Source organism: Bos grunniens, chromosome 14 (assembly GCF_055505025.1).
Source record: "Bos grunniens cultivar Pamir isolate PY7600 chromosome 14, Bosgru_T2T1.0, whole genome shotgun sequence".
NCBI lineage: Eukaryota > Metazoa > Chordata > Mammalia > Artiodactyla > Bovidae > Bos > Bos grunniens.
Window position 1 is genome coordinate 20,177,171 of NC_141178.1, and position 20,140 is coordinate 20,197,310.

The 20,140-nt window shown below is 37.1% G+C and overlaps 1 protein-coding gene and 1 non-coding gene across 4 annotated transcripts in view; one reads left to right on the forward strand and one right to left on the reverse strand.

The window, feature by feature from the left end:
* Positions 1-20,140, reverse strand: part of RRM2B (ribonucleotide reductase regulatory TP53 inducible subunit M2B) — a 34,838-nt gene that overhangs the window by 7,274 nt on the left and 7,424 nt on the right. The window contains exons 2-10 of one of the 3 annotated variants that reach the window (XM_086336227.1): positions 17,481-17,573; positions 16,668-16,823; positions 11,916-12,032; positions 11,038-11,171; positions 10,370-10,464; positions 7,061-7,194; positions 3,430-3,534; positions 1,578-1,691; positions 509-804 (exon numbers count right to left, since the gene is read on the reverse strand). In XM_086336227.1, coding sequence (XP_086192353.1) covers positions 634-804; positions 1,578-1,691; positions 3,430-3,534; positions 7,061-7,194; positions 10,370-10,464; positions 11,038-11,171; positions 11,916-12,032; positions 16,668-16,709 — 912 coding nt within the window. In that variant the 5' untranslated portion in view covers positions 16,710-16,823; positions 17,481-17,573 and the 3' untranslated portion in view covers positions 509-633. Of the gene's footprint in view, positions 1-508; positions 805-1,577; positions 1,692-3,429; positions 3,535-7,060; positions 7,195-10,369; positions 10,465-11,037; positions 11,172-11,915; positions 12,033-16,667; positions 16,824-17,480; positions 17,574-20,140 lie in introns of those variants that run through there. The other 2 variants (XM_086336228.1, XM_086336226.1) reach the window with 2 other exon arrangements.
* LOC147359148 (U6 spliceosomal RNA) lies at positions 18,147-18,253 on the forward strand. Its single transcript, XR_015141360.1, has one exon. It is a non-coding gene; the product is annotated as a U6 spliceosomal RNA (small nuclear RNA).

Below are 20,140 nucleotides of genomic sequence, written 5' to 3' on the forward strand. Positions count from 1 at the left end.
CTGTGTCCAGATTTTCTCCTTAGGAGGCATGTTTTGTATACCTACAATTAGCAAACTTTCCAAGGAAGACTAGACCCACAGGTCTGTAATTTTCCAATAAGTAGAAGGTGGATGTGTGGGTGTAAAGGTATGGTGGTGGGTTAAAAGACAGTGAGTTCATTTTAAGGCTGTAAGTAAGCAAATTAATTTTATTATGATAAACATGTAACTTAGAAACAGAAACAATTTCTTTTAATACACAAATTATAAATTTCAGAGGTCATATTAATATAATTAAAATCTTTGTTTATCTCATTAATGATCAGCAAAAGAGACGATCTTGCAACAAAAACAATATAAATAGTGATATTTTACAATTTATAGTTACCAAAAACCTTTGTCCCATCTGATTCTCATCACAATATTTTTGTAGCTACCAGAAAATAAGTGCATTATCAAGAGAGTTAATGATTACCCATAAGCATCATGGATTTTATAAGGCTTCTCAATAATTTAAACTTCCATTTCCATGAGAAATCAGAACCTAACATTTCTAATTAACAATAGTAATATACAGGAGATTGTGATGAATGTTACACTTATGATGAAAACAACGTGACCACTGAGTGTTCATTTACTGTGTGTGTGACACTATTATAAGTGCTTCAGGTGCACCAACTCATCAGCAATCACTTGTGGTGTGTGTGTGCTTAGTCGTGGCCAACTCTTTGTGATCCCGTGGACTGTAGCCCAGCAGGCTTCTCTGTCCATGGGATTCTCCAGGCAGGAATACTGGAGTGAGTTGCCATTTGCTTCTCCAATAATCTGTGGTAAGGATTATTACTATTATCTTCATTTTACAGATAAGGAAACTGAGACAGTGGTTAAGCAATTTGCCTAAGGTCACATTGCTAGTGAGTGGTGGAATCAGGACTCAAACCCAGTTAGTCCGGCTGCAGCCTCCATCTCATGTGAAAGACACACATGAAAATTCAGGTACATTATCTCTGATAAACAAGAAATAACTTAAAGACAACTGAGTTCAAAGAGTCAAATTATGACAGCTAAGGTCTTCCTAATAATGATTTCCTATTTAAAAATATTAACCCTCAAATTACAACACAGACACATGGGGATCTACCTGAGGATAAACATATATTGGCATGTTAAATCCAATTATTTAAAGATAGTCCTATTAAATAGTACCTACAATTATTATAAAATAATTTATTGAGCTTATTAGTTCTATGATTTATCAGCCTCCTACTTCTGTTAATGAATTTCATTTTAAGTTTCATTTAAGGATTTTGCAAAATCAACTGGTTCGGGTAAAACAAGCCTGTCATGGACAATTTACAAAATAGACTAGTTTGGGGAAGAATGGATACATGTATATGTACGGCTGAGTGCCTTTGCTGTTCACCTGAAACTATCACAATATTGTTAATCAGCTATACCCCAATACAAATTAAAAAGTTTAAAGTTAAAAAAAAATAGACTAGTGTGTTACAAATGCTTTCAGTGAAATATAGTATGTATTTTAGAGTCCTTACCTGACTATAACATTTTAGCTAGTAGTAATGTTTGAAACACCTTACCTTTGAGAATCCAAGTTCTGTAAGCAATCTGTCAGCTACAAACTCAATATACTGTTTCATCAGAACACAATTCATTCCAATGAGGCCAACTGGCAAGGCTTCTGTTAAAAACTCCTAAGACATAAATAAAAACAGAATAAAGTACAAAAAAAGAACAATAAATAGTATATATTGTCCAAATAAAAAGAGGGTTTTAGCTTTATTAACCTTCTAAATCACTGATCTTGTTTGAGGAAAGTACACTAGCATAAATTCTTGCAACATGGCAAACAATGCCCATTTGCTTAAAAGGTTTGGGGTGCTGCTACTCACACTGATTCACATTCTCAAGTAGCCAGAGTAAATTGAAACTATTACATTACTGGTATTTTAAAGTAGCACTTGTAGGACCCAAATTTATATGCTTTCTCAATAGAAAGAAAGGAGATATTTTGTTCTGAAATATCTAGAAAAAGATTCACCTAAGATGATTGCTGTGGTGAACATGACTTAAAAGGGAGCTGGGAAAGAAAAAACAATTAACAGAAAATGAGAAAGAAATAGAAATGGATCTGAGCATTGGGAGATAATCTGAATTCCAATTGTATTGAATGACAGTGAAGTGAAAGTCGCTCAGTTGTGTCCGACTCTTTGCAACCCTATGGACTATAGCCTGCCAGGCTCTTCTGTCCATGGAATCCTCCAGGACAGAAGGAGTGGATTGCCACTCCCTTCTCCCTCCCAGGGATCTTCCCAACATAGGGATTGAACCCAGGTCTCCTGCATTGTAGGCAGATTCTTAATGACAGTGGTAAAGTGTTAATAGAGAAAAAATAAAAACATATTAACCATTTGGATTTAGTTCTAAAAGTGATTCAAGATACCAAAATCTGGGATTTCCCCGGTGGTCCAGTGGTTAAGAATCTGCCTTGCAATTCAGGGGTTGCAATCTGATCCCTGGTCGGGGAAGTAAGATCCCATATGCCTTGGAGCTACTGAGCTCTCCGGCACATGCTGCACCTAAGACCCAACGCAGCCAAAGCAATAAATAAAAACTAGACTAAAAAAAAAAATCCATTTTATGACTTTTCTCTCTTCAAATATGAAAGCTATTTTTTTTAAGTTTAAAAACTTACTTATTTTTCAACTAGCTCTTTCAAATTATAAAAATACATTCTAAAGTGAAGCATCCATGTCTTTCTAGTTAGAGATCTTTACATGCCCATAAATCACATTTTACTATTCACTAATTCATTTATTTCCTCATTCTATGAACATAGGATGCATGCTTAAAGCTAGATACCTTGCTGGTTTTTTAAGAATACAACCAACAAGGACCTACTGTATAGGAAAGGGAACTCTGTTCAGTGTTATGTGCAGCCTGGATGAGAGGAGAGTTATAGGGGAGAATGGATACATGTACATGTATGGCTGAGTCACTTTGCTGTGTACCTGAAGCTACCACAACATTGTTAAGCAGCTATGCTCCAATTTAAAATAAAAAGTTAAAAAAAAAAAAAAAGAATACAAAACAAGAAACCATCACTGCCCTCTAGTAGCTAAAAATCTAAAGCTAAGATAATTAGAATAGTTTGGAATGGCACGAAATTTGATGTATAAATGAAATTTAAAAATAGTCCTGAAACAAATTTTAGTATACATAAAATCTTAATATATAATAAAGACTGGCTTATAAGCCAAATTTTAACATGACATAATAATTGTAATACATCATCTATTGGTACTTCCAGGTTGACCATATAATATTTCTGATATCTATTCTGACCTACAAAATAGCAATTTCATATGAGTCAATCTAATGCAGTCAAACATCAAAGAGAGATGTGCTACTTATATAAGCGTCCCTGCTTACCTGCTCAATTTCAACGGCATTAACAATGATCTCCCTAACCCTTTCTTCCGAAGGCTTATTTACCAAGTATTGAAACATCAGGCAAGCAAAGTCGCAGTGAAGCCCCTACAACAGAAGAAAAATACCACTGTCAAAGAAAATTTCATCAGTTATTTTCACACAGTGATATATCAGGCTTTATATAAGCTAGGAATGCAACACTGAACTTCTGGAAGATGGAAGAAGGATTAATAGGGCCAGGATCTTCTTTTCTCCAAATCTTATTAAAATGCCAATCATAATAACCTATAATGAAAAATTTTCAAGGCCGGCAAATCTCAGTTAATTAACATGAAAGAAGAATTAATGAACAACAACAAAACCAACAAATCTGCAATCAAAAGCATTTTGGAAGGGAAAACAAAGTAAGAAAAACCAAAAATAAAATTAATTCATTTTTAACTTTTTAAAAATTAAGACAGATTGAAAAACTCAGATTTCAAAAACACAACAGTTATATTAAACAAGAATGGTTCGAGATAAAAATAAATTCAGTGCAAGGAAAATGGAAACTGAAGAATTAAGGATACCATCTGAAGCTGTGTGAAGCAGAAATGACATTGCAGAAAACTCAAAGACAGAAGTAAACAAATTTGTGAAATACCTTGAGAATAGAAGTGTTGTGCAAATACATGAAACGTTATAGAATCTTAAATAATTGGAAAACAGTGCAAGGAGGCTCAACCTACAATAACTGGAATTTCAAAACACAGAACAGATGGTATAAAGCTGAAAACAACTGAAAAAAATTTCAAAAAGTCAAAACAAAAAAGAGAAGGAGGTCAGAGACAGAAGGATGATGGAGTTCTAAACAAAATTAACAATTAGATACTGACAACAAGGCAGAGTCAATTAACATTTCTAAACTACACAGAAAAAGAAATAATTTTGTAAGCCAACAAGGGAGGAGAGGAAGGAAGGAATATGTACTTTAGAGGATTAAACATCAGAGCTGTCTACCTTTTCCTAAAAGAATCAATAAAAAACCAAAGACAATTGAAAGATGAGACTCAAAGGCTGTATTCCAAGGATTATTTTCCAAGTTAAATTGTCATTCCCAGAAGAAATCATTAAAAAGATAAGAAAAAGCCTCTTTAAATAACTAATCTTAGAAAATTTACTAGTAAAACATACCCCTCCTACTCGACTCAAGAGGATATTTCAAATTACCAAAGGCAGAATTTCAGATACAGTGCTGAAAGGTGATAATGTAAATATCGATTAGAACCAATAGCTACCTACCAATTACAGAGCTGAGTATGAAAAAGGAAAGCACTTGTAGTTGTTAAATCAATAAGAGAATAAAATTAATTTTCAGGTTTAAAGCGACGCCAATCAAAATCCCAGTGGGACTGTTTTTAAGTTGAAACATTAATCTGCAAGACTAAATAAGCAGAATCTTTTAGGAATACTTTAAAAGAAAAGTTATGAGATTTAGCCTACTAATTATCAAAACATAAGAGACTGTAATAATGAAAATAGTTTGTTACAGCATGAAATTTGTCACACAGGTTAAAGAAAAAGCCCTGAAATAGGTGTTAGTATACTTGAATCCTTAGTATATAATAAAGAAGATACCAGAAGTCAATGGAGAAGGAAGGATTACTTAAGGAGAATTGGAAAAACTTCCCAATTGTGGTAGAAAAGACATGTTCATATATTGTTAGGTGGTGCTACAAATTGTTATTGTATTTCTGGAAAGAAATCTACAAGTAAGTATGATGGCCTTTAAAATGTTATTGTTCAGTCGCCTAGTCATGTCTGACTCTTTGCAATCCCATGGACTGCAGCAGGCCAGGCCTCCCTGTCCCTCACCATCTCCTGGAGTTTGCCTAAGTTCATGTCCATTGCATTGGTGATACCATCCAGCCATCTCAGCCTCTGTCACCCTCTTCTCCTTCTAACTTCAATCTTTCCCAGCATCAGGGTCTTTTCCAATGAGTCAGCTCTTTGCATCAATTGACCCAAGTATTGGAGCTTCAGCTTCAGCATCAGTCCTTCCAAAGAGTATTCAGAGTTGATTTCCTTTAGGATGGACTGGTTTGATCTTGCTGTCCAAGGAACCCTCAAGAGTCTTCTCCAGCACTGCAGTTCGAAAGCATAAATTCTTCAGCGCTTAGCCGAGAGATTGAGGGCAGGAGGAGAAAGGGACGACAGAAGATGAGATGAGATGAGACAGATGGCATCACCGACTTGATGCACATGAGTTTGGGTGAACTCCGGGAGTTGGTGATGAACAGGGAGGCCTGGTATGCTGCAATTCATGGGGTTGCAAAGAGTCGGACACAACTGAGCGACTGAACTGAACTGAAATGCAGAAAATAGTCTAGAAGGAAATATCAATACAATATGAAAGGTGTTTTGAGACTGAATGATTTTATTTTTTTAATTCTCTGTAATAATCATACATGACATTAATTAAAATTACTAGAAATTTAAAGACATGAAACAACAGAAATGTAATTACACAAAGCATTTTGTTGCACTTGAAAAGTACTTTCATATATACTATTTCATTGCATTTTAACAAAACCCTGTTAAGATGTATAGTTGAAGAAACTGAGGCTCAGAGAAATTAAATAACTTGACAAGGTCAATATGGAAATAAGCTAAGAAGCCAGGATAAGTCAATCAATGTGAGCAGAATGGCTGTAACAGTCTAAACCCTGAGAAAATAAGATCAATGACAAGGTTTCTGCACTTGAGGAGCTTAGAGAGACAAGTACAATATATGTTACTACTACTACTACTATTACTACTACTATGTCGCTTCAGTCGTGTCTGACTCTGTGCAACCCCATGGACGGCAGCCCACCAGGCTTCGCCATCCTATGGAACCTAAATAGGGACAAGCTCAGGTTTCAAAGGTATATGTAGAAGAAAGAGTGGTTAGTTTTCCTTAATTGGGTCAGGAAAGTTTCAAGTGGCAACTTGTGAGAAGGTAATCAAGAGCTGGGAAAAAAAGGTGGGTAGTAAAGATGGAAAGAGTGTTGCCGACAGAGAGAGACAAGATTTAGTTACTGAATGTGGCTAAAAAAATAAAGAAGCAATCTAAAATGACTCCCAGATTTCAAATTTGGATGATTGGATAGAAGATGGATTTGCTCAATGACATAGAGAAGACAGGAAGAACATAATTTGGGAGAAAATGATGAGTTTGATTTCCTGAAATACTAGGCTTGAGATATCTATGGAGCCTTCCAGGAGGAAATATCTAAACATGCACTTGAATATATGGGTTTGGACCTCAGGAAAGAATGACCAGGCTAAAGGTAAAGTTTTAGCTTTTATAAGCACCTAAGTGGCAGCTGATTCCATGGGAATAAATAAGATCAACCAGGAGGCCATGTAGAGGGAAGCAGAGAGGCTAAGGTGCGAACTCAGGAGTACTTTGGTGCATAAAGATGCTCAGAGGCTGAGGAGGAACACTAAGAGAGCTAGGAGGAAAACACAGACTTAAATCCAAGGAAGAAATGACTTCTTATTTTAATCACCAGGATATTTGTGTCACCATAAGCATCTCCAAGGGAAAGAAAACTAAATGAACACCAGCTAGGAATACAAATAGAACTAGAAGAACTTCACTCCTTACTTCATCTCTGCTGATGAGCTCATTGGAAAAAGTGAGTCCAGGCATGAGTCCTCTTTTCTTTAGCCAGAATATAGCAGCAAAAGATCCCGAGAAGAAAATTCCTTCTACAGCGGCAAAGGCCACCACCCTTTCCCCTAGGGGAGAAAAAAATAGCTTCACTTTCTGAAATATTAATATATACTGCAGACATGTTCAAGCTTACCTATGGATAATATATATTTTTACATATATATTTTTTTAACAACCATATCACAACTGTTTTGCCAAGAAATAAAATCAACAAGGTCGTTGATTTTAAAATCAACAAGACAGCCAAGTCTTCGGTGGAGAAAACTTGCTACTTTAACCTACTAGAGCAGAAAAGCACCTCTACTTCAGGTGCTATGTCCAACACTGGACTCCTGCAGGTCTTGAAATCTGGAGAGCCTTCCACACTCAAAAAAAGAAAAAAGAAAAGGTGATTTATCTGTGCTACACATGCCTGTGGGTATGGGTGCGGGTACATGTTTTTGAATGCAGTATGTATATACATGTATGTTTGCATACTATGCTCTGTTGACCCCTTTGAAACAAAAATAACTCTTTAGACTAGTGAACTGCTTGTTTTAGGATGGAGCTTTATCATTTATTTACATAGATTACTATATTTTCATCTTACTGTTAATAAGAATGGATAGTTAAAATTGAGACATTTTTAATCAACATAAATGTGATGTCATGTGAACATTTATCTGTAAAGGAACAAGACTATAATTTTATACATCTGTGATTAAGAGGAACATTGTCCTTTTAACTATTCTATGCATTCACATGAATGCTACAGAATGAAAATCATAACAGAAATAATTACAGAAGGCTATTCTTTTTGGAGAGGATTATAGGATGATACAGGGTAAATGTTACAAATTTTCTTTTCTTTTCTTTTCTTTTTTTACAAATTTTCAAGAATAGATGTGAATCACAAAGAGACTTTCAAAATGCTTCTTATAAAAGCTATAATGAATTGCAAAGGCATCATGATTTGTCTTAGAGATAGGGAAGTACTATGTATTTTTAATATACAGCTAACCTCTATGATGCAATGCATTAAGATTGTGTAACTCATACTTTTTTTGATGTTTGAAATGTAATTTCATCATATATATTAAAGTTGAATCTGTATATTTAATGTTTTAAAGTTCTTTAAAGATATTTTTAAAGTAAGCAGTATATGACACTTTTTAAAAAACTAAGCAGATTGCCATGGGATGACTGCTGCCCTCCTGCATTTTCTCTCTTTCTAGGTTACTTCTCTGGTGGTGTCATGACAACATGCTTCCTGCGAGGCACACCATCATTTTCCATCATTTTCTAGACACGCTAATCTTTTCATTCCATATTGAACACTCATGTTTCCCTTTGTTTTTCTCTAAAGCCAGTTTCTCACCATGTGCCTCTCAATCAATTTTGAGATAATTCAGTTTAGTTCAGTCTCTCAGTTGTGTCCGACTCTGCGACCCCATGAATCGCAGCCTGCCAGGCCTCCCTGTCCATCACCAACTCCCGGAGTTCACTCAGACGCATGTCCATCGAGTTGGTGATGCCATCCAGCCATCTCATCCTCTGTCGTCCCTTTCTCCTCCTGCCCCCAATCCCTCCCAGCATCAGAGTCGTTTCCAATGAGTCAACTCTTCGCATGAGATAATTAGCTGGGTATAAAATGCAGATCACTCTCTGGTGAGAACCAGGAATCTGCAGAATTTTTCCAAAATTCTCCAGGTGATTTTTATGCACATTGAAAACCACTGCTTTTCTCATCATCAAAATGAACTGAAGGCAATGCCACATTTATGTTTCTTCCCTGATATACTACGTACTTGTCCACATCCTACACTGAATCACTGGTTCTCAATGTGTTAGCCAGGAATCCCTGGAGATCCACAGACCAGGAGGTCTGTGAGGTGAAAACAGTTTTCATAGTGATACTAAGGCATTATTTATCATTATTACTATCATTCTGTCATTAATATAGAGTGGTGTTTTACCAGAGGCTACATGACATATCATAACAATCCGAAAAACCTGGTAAAATACTCCTCCCTTTTGTAACTACGTATCTGAAGGGGGCTAGATTTTCTTCATATAATTCAACCAAAACAACAGTCTGCAAGAAATTGAATGCAGAAGCAGATATAATCCAGCCATCCTCCTATAAAGCAGACATTAAAAAGATTTGCAAAAATAAAAAAACTAGGTTATTCTCACTGATTTTTTTTTAAATACAGTGTTTCTTTGCATAAATATACATTATTTATTTTAAAATATAATGGGTTGTTACTGCTAATTTAATATCCATTAATTAGTAAATATTTTGAAAGTTTCTTGGTTTTAATTTCTAATATGTAAGTGTCTGCAGCCTACCAGGCTCCTCTGTCCATGGGATTTTCCAGGCAAGAGTATTGGAGTGGGGTGCCATTGCCTTCTCCGCAATAGATACAACCATATAAATAAAAGCAGTTTGGAGTCCTCAATAATTTTTAAGAATGCAAAGGAGTACAAACTGAAAATTTTTAGATCTCCGTCTGCGCATAATGAATAAAACCAGAAAGTAAAGACAATCAATTATGAAATAGATAAGAATAAGAAAGGTACTTAGGGCTACTTATATTAAATATCTGAATATTTTAATTAAATGTAATAAATATTTATTGAGCAACTACTGTTTATGAGACAATGTTAATTCTTTCCTTAAAAAAACGTTATTGGATCTCAATTAATCCTACAGGGTGTCTGCATTTAACTTATTTGAAAAATAAGCCTGTTATTGCAAACTGTTCTTGCCTTGAGTGTACTAATCTATATATTTGTTCCCTGAAAAATATTAGGACTCTGACTTGCTTTATTTTAGGGAAAAAAATAAACATTACTCAAAGTATATAGTCTTGCTCTAATATTCTTGTCTGAGTCTATGTGACTGATTCTTTGATTCTTCTTTTTTTAATTAATTAATCTATTTTAATTGGAGAATAATTACTTTACAATATTGTGATGGTTTTTGCCATACATCCACATAAATTGGCCACAGGTGTACATGTGTCCCTCCCTCCTCCCTCCCCACCCTATCCCTCTGGGTTGTCCCAGATATTCATCTTTACCTGAAATTATGCACTGACCTTTTACTCTTTCAACTTTTAATTTAATAAACAGAATATATAACAGATTTAGATTATTTTTTCACCAGCTTCCAATTAATTCTTAGGAATAGTGATATTACACCATGTAAAATATAACCTAAGCAAATTTGATCAAATATAAATTAAAGTTACATACCAAAAGTAGATTTTCTATCTGCTATCCACCGCAAGGCCCAATCTGCTTTTTTCTTAACATATGGCATTGTTTCAATTGCATTAAATAAAAATTCTCTGTAAAAACAGAATTAATGGCAAAGTTATTCACTTGGGTTTTTTTTGTTTGTTTGTTTTCATTTTTGGCTGCACCACGAGACCTGTAGGATCTTAGTTCCCCAACCAGGGATCAAAACCTGAGCCCACAGCAATGAAAGTTCCAAGTCTTAACCACTGGACCACCAGGAAATTCCCAATTCACTTGTTTTTAATCCTACTATATTTGATTCTATGAAAATTATGGTATGCATAGAATCTGGAGTTTCTCTGTATTTTGGCAAGTCCATAAACTATAGAAGTCAAAATAAAACTCAAATTAGTGGTTTGAATCTGGTCTGATACAAACTGACTAAATTAGAATATTTAATTTCTAAACAATGTGTTGATGAACAGTTTTTTAAGTTATAATTTCCAAAAATTTATTGGTCCTATGCAAGTTTTTTTTTTTAACCCAACACATTACTGAGTAATAGAAAATAGTGTATTCCTAAACTCCCATATTTGAATAATCTTTCCCTATATTTAGTTTCCTAATATTAACATAACCAAGTGATAGACAGAGCTTTGTAAATAAAATCTCAGCAGTAATACCTTTTCTTGGGATCTCTGATGTAAGTGTCTATTAGCAAACTGTACATCTCTGAGTGAACATTCTCGATGAGAATTTGAAAGCCATAGAAACAGCGAGCCTCTGGAACCTGTACTTCCTGACTAAAGCGCTCCACCTAAAAAAACAAGGGAAATAAATACATCCGATTCTATGGGCTCTCATTAAACACTGCAAATCAGAACCTGAACATAAGAATTATCACATAAGAATCACCTGTGATGCCACAAACAGGTCAGAAAGACCTTATGAATTATTCTAAGTGGTACTGTTTAATCCATCAACCCTCCACAATTAGTTGCATACTGTATTCTTAAGCACTTAAATAAATTGACCTGTTAGTTGGAAATACTACCTATAAAGCCAAATAAATTTTAGAATATCTACCAAAAATAATTATTTTGCTTTGTAGAATTGACCTTAAGTAGATCTACTGAAGCCTCTACCAGTTGACAGCGAAAGTTTGCATCTTCCCATTCTTTTTAGTAAGAAAGCATGCCTTCTAACCAACCATAATACAGTGGGGAGCCAGACCCAGTGTTCTATTAAAGAGCTCTGGAAAGGTTATTAAGGTGCAGATGCTTTATTAGGATTACTATCTAAGAGTAAACACAAACTCATGCTTATGCCTTGTAAGCAGTCTTCATTGGTACAAAATGCTTGGTTTGATGATATTTGTGGGGGGTGGGGTCAAATATAAATGAAAACTTGCCTTTGACACTTCATCAGAAAAAAATTTTTCAAGAGTTAAGCTTCATCTAGTTCATTTCTTAGACTTTTTTCAGGTTCAGTCTGATTATCTTACTGCCATCACTGTCATTTAACTGCTGAATGAGAACAAAAGTAGAACCAAAAATCTCACCAAATTTTCATTCACAATTCCATCACTGGCTGCAAAAAAGGCTAAGATGTGAGAGATAAAATACTTCTCTTCCGATTTAAGCTTGTTCCAGTGAGGAAGATCCTTTGATAAATCAACCTGAAATAAAAAGATTTTCAAAAAATTTAACTTCTTCTCAAAGTATAGAAAACTGACTTCTGTCCCAATGTTAAGTGGGACATCTTTGCAGTAAAATGTGAAAAATGAAAAAAGTCATCATTCTTGCTAAGACTATTTGTGCCCCCTCAAAATCCATATTGAAACTTAATCCTCAATGTGATGATATCTGGAGGTGGAGCCTTTAGGAAGTGCTTTGTTGTTATTGTGCAGTCACTAAGTCGTGTCCAATTCTTTGTGACCCCATGGACTGTAGCCCACCAAGCTCCTCTGTCCATGGTATTTTCCAGGCAAGAAAACTGGAGTGGGTTGCCATTTTGTTCTCCAGGGGATCTTCCTGACCCAGGGATTGAACCCACATCTCCTACATTGGCAAACAGATTCTTTACTGCTGAACCACCAGGAAACCCTGAGAAGTGATTAGATCACCCTCATGAATGGGATTAGTGCCCTTATACAAGAGACCTCAGAGAACTCCTTTGCCCCTTCTGCCATGTGTGGACATAGTACGAAGACAGCTGTCTATGAACCAGGCAGCAAGCCCTCATCAGATATCAAAACTGTAGGCACTTGATCTTAGGATCTCCAGCCTCCAGAACTGTGAGTAATAAATTTCTGCTGTTTGAAAGCCACTCACTCTATGATATTATTATATCATCAGCTCAAACTAAGACAATTACAAAGGAACACAACAAAATCAAAACATTATGAAGAATTCTATCTTTTAGCTAATTGAGAAGCTGGCCAGGATGTCCTTTCAAAACATTAACCTAATCTATTCTCACCACAAAAAAGAAATGGTAACTATGTGATGGGATACAGGTGTTAGCTAACACTATGCTGGTAATCATTTTGCAATACATAAGTGTATTAAAGCAATATGTTGTATACTTTATAATTACACAATGTTATATGTCAATTATAGCAATAAAGTTGGGAGAAAAACTGCAATCTGGAAGAAATGAAGGAAGGGGCAAAATAGAAAGAGAGAGTAGAAACTGATCAAGAAGGAACTGAGGTGAATATACTAATGATTTTCAGCAGCCAGGGCTTTAACATTTTATATAATACTTACCATTGTGTTAGATAACTAGACACCTGTTAAGCAGTTGTACTTGCTACTTTACTGCTAGTTAATCTACTTTTATACCCAGAAGTAATGTCAGACAGGTAATAATCTGGGTTTTAAAACAATTTATAGGTACAGCTTTCTCTGAGAGTGGAAATATTTTGAAAAGTGTTTATTGGAACTAGTCCTTGGAATTAATAGTAATGTACTCTAGAGTTTAGTAGAATCTACAATTTTAAAATTGTCTCTAAATGTACCTTGTAGATTTTGTCTCTGGAAAATCTCTTACAAATGTTTCATAATAATCTCACAAACATTTGAAATGTGTTTTGTCAACAAAGGTCTGTCTGTCAAGGCTATGGTTTTTCCAGTAGTCATGTATGGATGTGAGCGCAGAAGATACTTTTGAACTGTGGTGTTAGAGAAGACTCTTGAGGGTCCTTTGGACTGCAAGGAGATCCAACCAGTCCATTCTAAAGGAGATCAGTCCTGGGTGTTCATTGGAAGGACTGATGTGGAAGCTGAAACTCCAATACTTTGGCCACCTGATGTGAAGAGCTGATTCATTGGAAAAGACCCTGATGCTGGGAAAGATTGAGGGCAGGAGGAGAAGGGGACGACAGAGGATGAGATGGTTGGATGGCATCACCGATTCAATGGACATGAGTTTGGGTAAACTACGGGAGTTGGTGATGGACAGGGAGGCCTGGCGTGCTGCAGTTCATGGGGTCACAAAGAGTCTGACACGACTGAGCGACTGAACTGAACTAAATTGTCTTTTGCTCTTTATTTATTTATTCTAAAAACCCCTAATCTCTTTGACCCTTCCAAAAAAGACTAAAGCTTCATCTCTTCAATCATTTGTGTTCTTTTCCAAAATCCTTTCCCATTACTTTATGTTTTAAATGTTTACTGAACACCCACTACATGACAGACACTGTGCTAAATGTCGGGGATACAACGGAGAAGAGAGGAAATATTTGCATACATCTTTTAAAATATGCAAGCTAAAAGTCAGGTCCTATTCTATAATGTTAAGAGTTCACTCAGGTTAAACTGACATCTTCCTGGTTTTTGTGTATTATACTCCTAACACTAAATTTTAATATTACAATATGCTCCCTCTTAAATATTAAACTTATCTACATTATTTTCCGTTCCTAAAAGGTAAATGTTTTTGCCCAGCTTTGTTCATTTGAATAAATTCCCAATTTCACAATCTGAAGATTGATTGCAAACTATTGGTAACAGAACTTCCTAAGTAGCTTTAAAAAAAAAAACAAACAAACACCAGAACTTTGTCTTCTGAATCAAGTCTTCAATGACCAGTCATATTTAATAATAAAGGTAAATCACTGGTAAAGCAATGAAATCTAAAGATGATTAAACTGTAACTTACATAATTTGTTTAAATGAATAATATATGGAACTAAAAATGTGTTTGACTTCCCAGTTAATTATGTATTTGAATCTTCCTGTCAGCTGTCTGTAAAAAATGTGCATGCATGCGTGTGTGCTAAGTCGCTCAGTCATGTCTGACTCTTTGCAACCCCGTGGACTGTGGCCCACCAGGTCCTCTGTCCATGGGATTTTCCGGGCAAGAATACTGGAGTGGGTTGTCATTTTCTCCTCCAAGGGATCTTCCCAACCCAGGAATCAAATCCACATTTCCTGCCTTGACAGTTGGATTCTTTACCACTGAGCCACCTGGGAAGCATAAAATATGTACCAAGCTGTACATTTTAATTTTTAAAAAGTAGTATTTTTAAGTCGTAGTGCAACACATAGTACAGGTCTTAAAAGATGCAAGAAATGTCTTGATGAAATGTAATTACACAAGTATCACAAGTACCTTTTTAACATGACGACTGAAAAAGCCACCTGTGTAACCTATTTGTTCTCTTAATGACATCTAACGAAAAGCTTTCTAAAAATCACGGTTAGGGACAGTCAGGTGTGCCTACCACTATGGCTCGATATGAAAATACTGGGTTTTTGGTTTGGTTTTTTTTTTTTTTTTTTTTGCTCTACATGCTAACTACAATATAACAAAAATGTTAATAATGTTAACAGATATAAAATAACAAAAATGGGTGGGGGGATAAAATTAGTGTAACAGAAGGTTCAAAAATTGGTACCTTCTGATATCTAGTATAAATCTCCTCCATTCTGTATAAACTAGTAGCTTGCATTTATTTGGTTCTCACTACACGCCAACTACCATTCTACACATCTAATGAATCCACACAACCACCCAACGAACTAGGTACTATTAGCCCAGTTTACTGACGAGGATACAGAGCGGCTTCCCAGGGCAACTTCCCCAGTGGCACAGCTAGTACGTGGTAGACCCGGGATTTGTACCTCAGCTGGCTCCAGCACCTGCATTCTTAACAGTGTGTATAAAGAGCCAATCTCAACAACAACAACAAAAGTTCTGATCGATAGATATCAATAGATGGATAGATCCAAATATATCTACACAAATAGTTATATCTATGTGCAGTATACAGGCGAATATCACACCCAGAGAACAGAGTGATACACAGGTATCATCCATCATATTCAAATACGAAGATAAGGATTATTTGCAGACTATGGAGCAACTGCTTGCATGACCAACTGTCTTTACCAAACAGCGAGCATTTTCTAATTTGCTGGGTTCAATTCATTTCCTAGGCAGAAATTGCCACACTAAGAGAAAACATTCCACAGCTGTCCTGTCTGCTCGGGCAGTTGTGCCAGGTTTGATGTGGCTGAGGGCAGAGCCAGACAGGGTGGAGCATGGTGAGTTCCGGTACAGTAGTTCAGAAGTTGAGTACATTGCCCGGGCAAATTCCTTGTGTGGCAGCTCTTTCAGCACCATCAGCTATAGCTGCAAATTTATTTATTTATTCGTTTATTCCACTGACTGGAAGTAAAAACTAGTCTTATTTGGTCACAGCAAACCAAAAGTCTGTTCAAAAATGGAAAATGGGACTTGCCTGGTGGTACAGTGCATGAGAATATGCCTGCCAGTGCAGGGGACAAGGGTTCGATCCCAGGTCTGGGAAGATCCCACATGCTGCGGGGCAACTAAGCCAGGGCAGCGCAGCTACTAAGCCCACGTGCTGCAACTACCGATGCCCACGTGCCTAGAGCTTGTGCTCCAGAATAAGAGAAGCCACCACAATGAGCAGCCTGTGCGCTACAGCAAAGAGTAGCCCCCGCTGACCTCAACCAGAGAAGGCTCGTGTGTAGCCACAAAGATTCAGCTCAACCAAAAATAAAAAATACCAAAAAAAAAAAAAAAAAAAGGAAAATGTTCAAAAACATATTAGAGGTAAAAATCTGGCAGACTGAGATGACGTTTTTGCAGAAGAAAACTTGTTTATAGGTAGAAGTCTAAACACAAAACATTGGAGAACCCTGTATTCAGTCTCAGGAATTTAAAACATTATCATATACAACTGATCTTATCCAGGGTACCTTACAATGTAAGTCCTGTGATAGAAAATGTGAACACTACCCTAGAGAACATGTTTCCTGATGACGGCGATGCTACTTACCTCTTCTGCTGTCCAGAAGGATGCCTGTGCCTTTTTATACATTTTCCAAATGTCAGGGTACTGGATTGGAAAGATGACAAATCGACGAGAACTCTTTCTCAGGAGCGGCTCTTCATCTGACTTTGCTTCATTTTCATTGGTATCTGAAGATAACCTCTTTGAAAAATAAAGTACAAACACCCATTTTATGTAGAGATTCCCCTTTACTCACATCTAACACACGTCTGGGAGAGTTAGGGAGACAGCACAGTTTGGGAGCCCGTCTCCCCAGCTCGAATCCTTACTGTGATCTGGTAGCTGGTCAATGGTGTTGGCTTAAGTGCGTGGTTATAGGAAGTTCCTTAACTTCTCTGAGTCTCAGTTTCCTCATCAGTAAAATAACACCTACCTTAGAGATTAATTTTGATGATAAAAATGCTTTAAACAGAGCCTGGTGCATAATAATCACTCAAAATATTATTGCCATTATTATTACTCTGAGGATAAGCATAAAAAACTAGACCCATAAATGTCACGGGGGCAAATTTCTAAAGTTGTGGACAAAATGTCCCTTCAGGGCCTCTCACTGAGACAGAATGCTGGCATGAATAGGCTACTATTACAAGCTGCTTTTTAATTTTAAAGTTTTCTTGTCTAATCTTAACTGAAATATTATCATACTCATCTGAAAACTCTTTACCAACAACTTAGCAGTCTTTGTCCGAGCCTTCCCATGTACCAATTGGTTTTTGCTATTTACGTGTTAATATTCCTGTATGGCATATGGTCTCACTGGGACTGTCTCAAAGCTTTGTGGGATAAAGAAACACATACCTAAAATGCATACTGCTTGGAAAGAGGATGGCACTCTAAAGGAGGAAAATGTCTTTTCATGGCTGCAATCACCATCTGCAGTGATTTTGGAGCCTGAAAAAATAAAGTCATATGTCTGACTGGAGACCAGTTTTTATATATTGTGGTATTTCCAGAGTACTATGTCAAGTAAACATTAGTTTCCCTGGTGGCTCAGCAGTAAAAAATCCACCTGCAATGCAGGAGCTGCAGGAGGCAGTTTCAGCCCCTGGGTCAGGAAGATCCCCTGTAGGAGGGCATGGCCATGCACTCCAGTATTCTTGCCTGGAGAATCCCATGGACAGAGGACCCTATGGGCTACAGTCCATAGGGTCACAAACAGTCAGACACAACTGAAGCAACTTAGCACCCATGCACAAGTAAGTGAATGGACTGTTAATCTCTCTTTAGCCTGTGCTCTGATTTTTGGATACCTTTAGATTTTAAAAAATTTAACATAAGACCGAAATGTATCAGTGAAATAATCTAAAACCATTCAAATCAAGCCTCCTCTGAGTACCCTCTCAAAATCCTCCCCTCAGCACACCAAAGGCCTTGATTATATGCCTAAGAAAGCATATAGATCACTGCAATTTAATTCTCTGTCTACAGTTTCCTCTAGACTCTGCTTCTTAACAGTAAAAACCAGTGCTCGCTTCGGCAGCACATATACTAAAATTGGAACGATACAGAGAAGATTAGCATGGCCCCTGCGCAAGGATGACACGCAAATTCGTGAAGCGTTCCATATTTTTAATTAAATCCTATTGGAAATGTAGAAATTATTAAAGGAAATTTATGCCAACCAAAAAAAAAAAACCAGGAAAAACCAGATTTATACTTGTGGAATCCTTAGAGCTTAGCATACAGTTTGGTATTTACTCAATATTTATTCCACAAATATTTAGGTAAATTTCTAAAATGGAAGTGGTCAAGTTTTTTGTTTATTTGTGCTGCCATTGAGGACTTTGCTCAAAACTGTAACTTGTACTCAACTTCTAGAATCCAGATTACCGGGAGAAGTATCAATAACCTCAGATATGCAGATGACACCACCCTTACGGCAGAAAGTGAAGAACTAAAGAGGAGCTTGATGAAAGTGAAAGAGGGGAGTGAAAAAGTTGGCTTAAAGCTCAACATTCAGAAAACTAAGATCATGGCATCTGGTCCCATCACTTCATGGGAAATAGATGGGGAAACAGTGGCTGACTTTATTTTTTCAGGCTCCAAAATCACTGCAGATGGTGATTGCAGCCATGAAATTAAAAGACACTTACTCCTTGGAAGGAAAGTTATGACCAACCTAGACAACATATTAAAAAGCAGAGACATTACTTTGCCAACAAAGGTCTGTCTGGTCAAGACTATGGTTTTTCCATATGGATGTGAGAGTTGAACTATAAAGAAAGCTGAGCACTGAAAAATTGACTGTGGTGTTGGAGAAGACTCTTGAGAGTCCCTTGGACTGCAAGGAGATCCAACCAGTCCATCCTAAAGGAGATCAGTCCTGAGTGTTCATTGGAAGGACTGATGTTGAGGCTAAAACTCCAATACTTTGGCCACCTGATGCGAAGAGCTGACTCATTTGAAAAGACCCTGATGCTGGGAAAGATTGAGGACAGGAGGAGAAGGGGACAACAGAGGATGAGATGGTTGGATGGCATCACCGACTCAATGGACATGAGCTTGGGTAAACTCTGGGAGTTGGTGACGGACAGAGAGGCCTGGAGTGCTGCGGTCCATGGGGTTGCAAAGAGTCAGACACAACTGAGCTACTGAACTGAACTGAGGACTTTGCAATCTCAAAAAAGCTGTAAGATTCTGAGACACTGCAGTTCCAGGCTCTAGAACAGGAGGACACATAAGAGCTCGTCCTCTAGGTCTGGCACTGAGGCTGCTTTTGAACTGACACCACACAGATGCTTTATACACATTTATTCTGCTTCATCTGTACAACAAGTTAGTCAAATAGTTATAGTATTCCAATTTTACAGATGGGAAAACTAAATCTTGAAGTAGGTAAATAACATACCCAGGATTCCACAACTGGTAACTGGCAGAAATAAGATTAGAACTGAGGTAGGTCGGAATTCTAAGCCTTGCCTTACACTACATCTCTGTATGTGTGGATGGCAGCTAGATTAGGGCCAGTGTGACGTGAAAGTGTTAGTCCTTCAGTTGTGTCCGACTCTTTGCAACCCCATGTTCTGTATGTATCCCGCCAGGCTCCTCTGTTCCTGGAATTCTCCACGCAAGTATACAGGAGGGGGTAGTCGTTCCCTTCTCCAGGGGGTCTTCCTGACCCAGGGATCGAACTCAGGTCTCCTGCACTGCAGGCAGATTCTTCACCATTTAAAAACCTGAATTCAAAACAATAAGATAAACTAAAGTTAAAAAGAGTGCATGCATGCTCACTCAGTTGTATCCATCTCTTTGTGACCCCATGGACTGCTGCCCACCAGGCTCCTCCATCCATGGGATTTTCCAGGCAAGAATATTGGAGTGGGTTGCCATTTCTTCCTCCAGGGGATCTTCCCCACCCAGGGATTGAACCTGTGTCTCCTGCATTTTCTGCATTGGCAGGTGGATTCTTTACCACTGAGCCACCCAGGAAGCCCCTAAAAAGTGTATACACTACAATT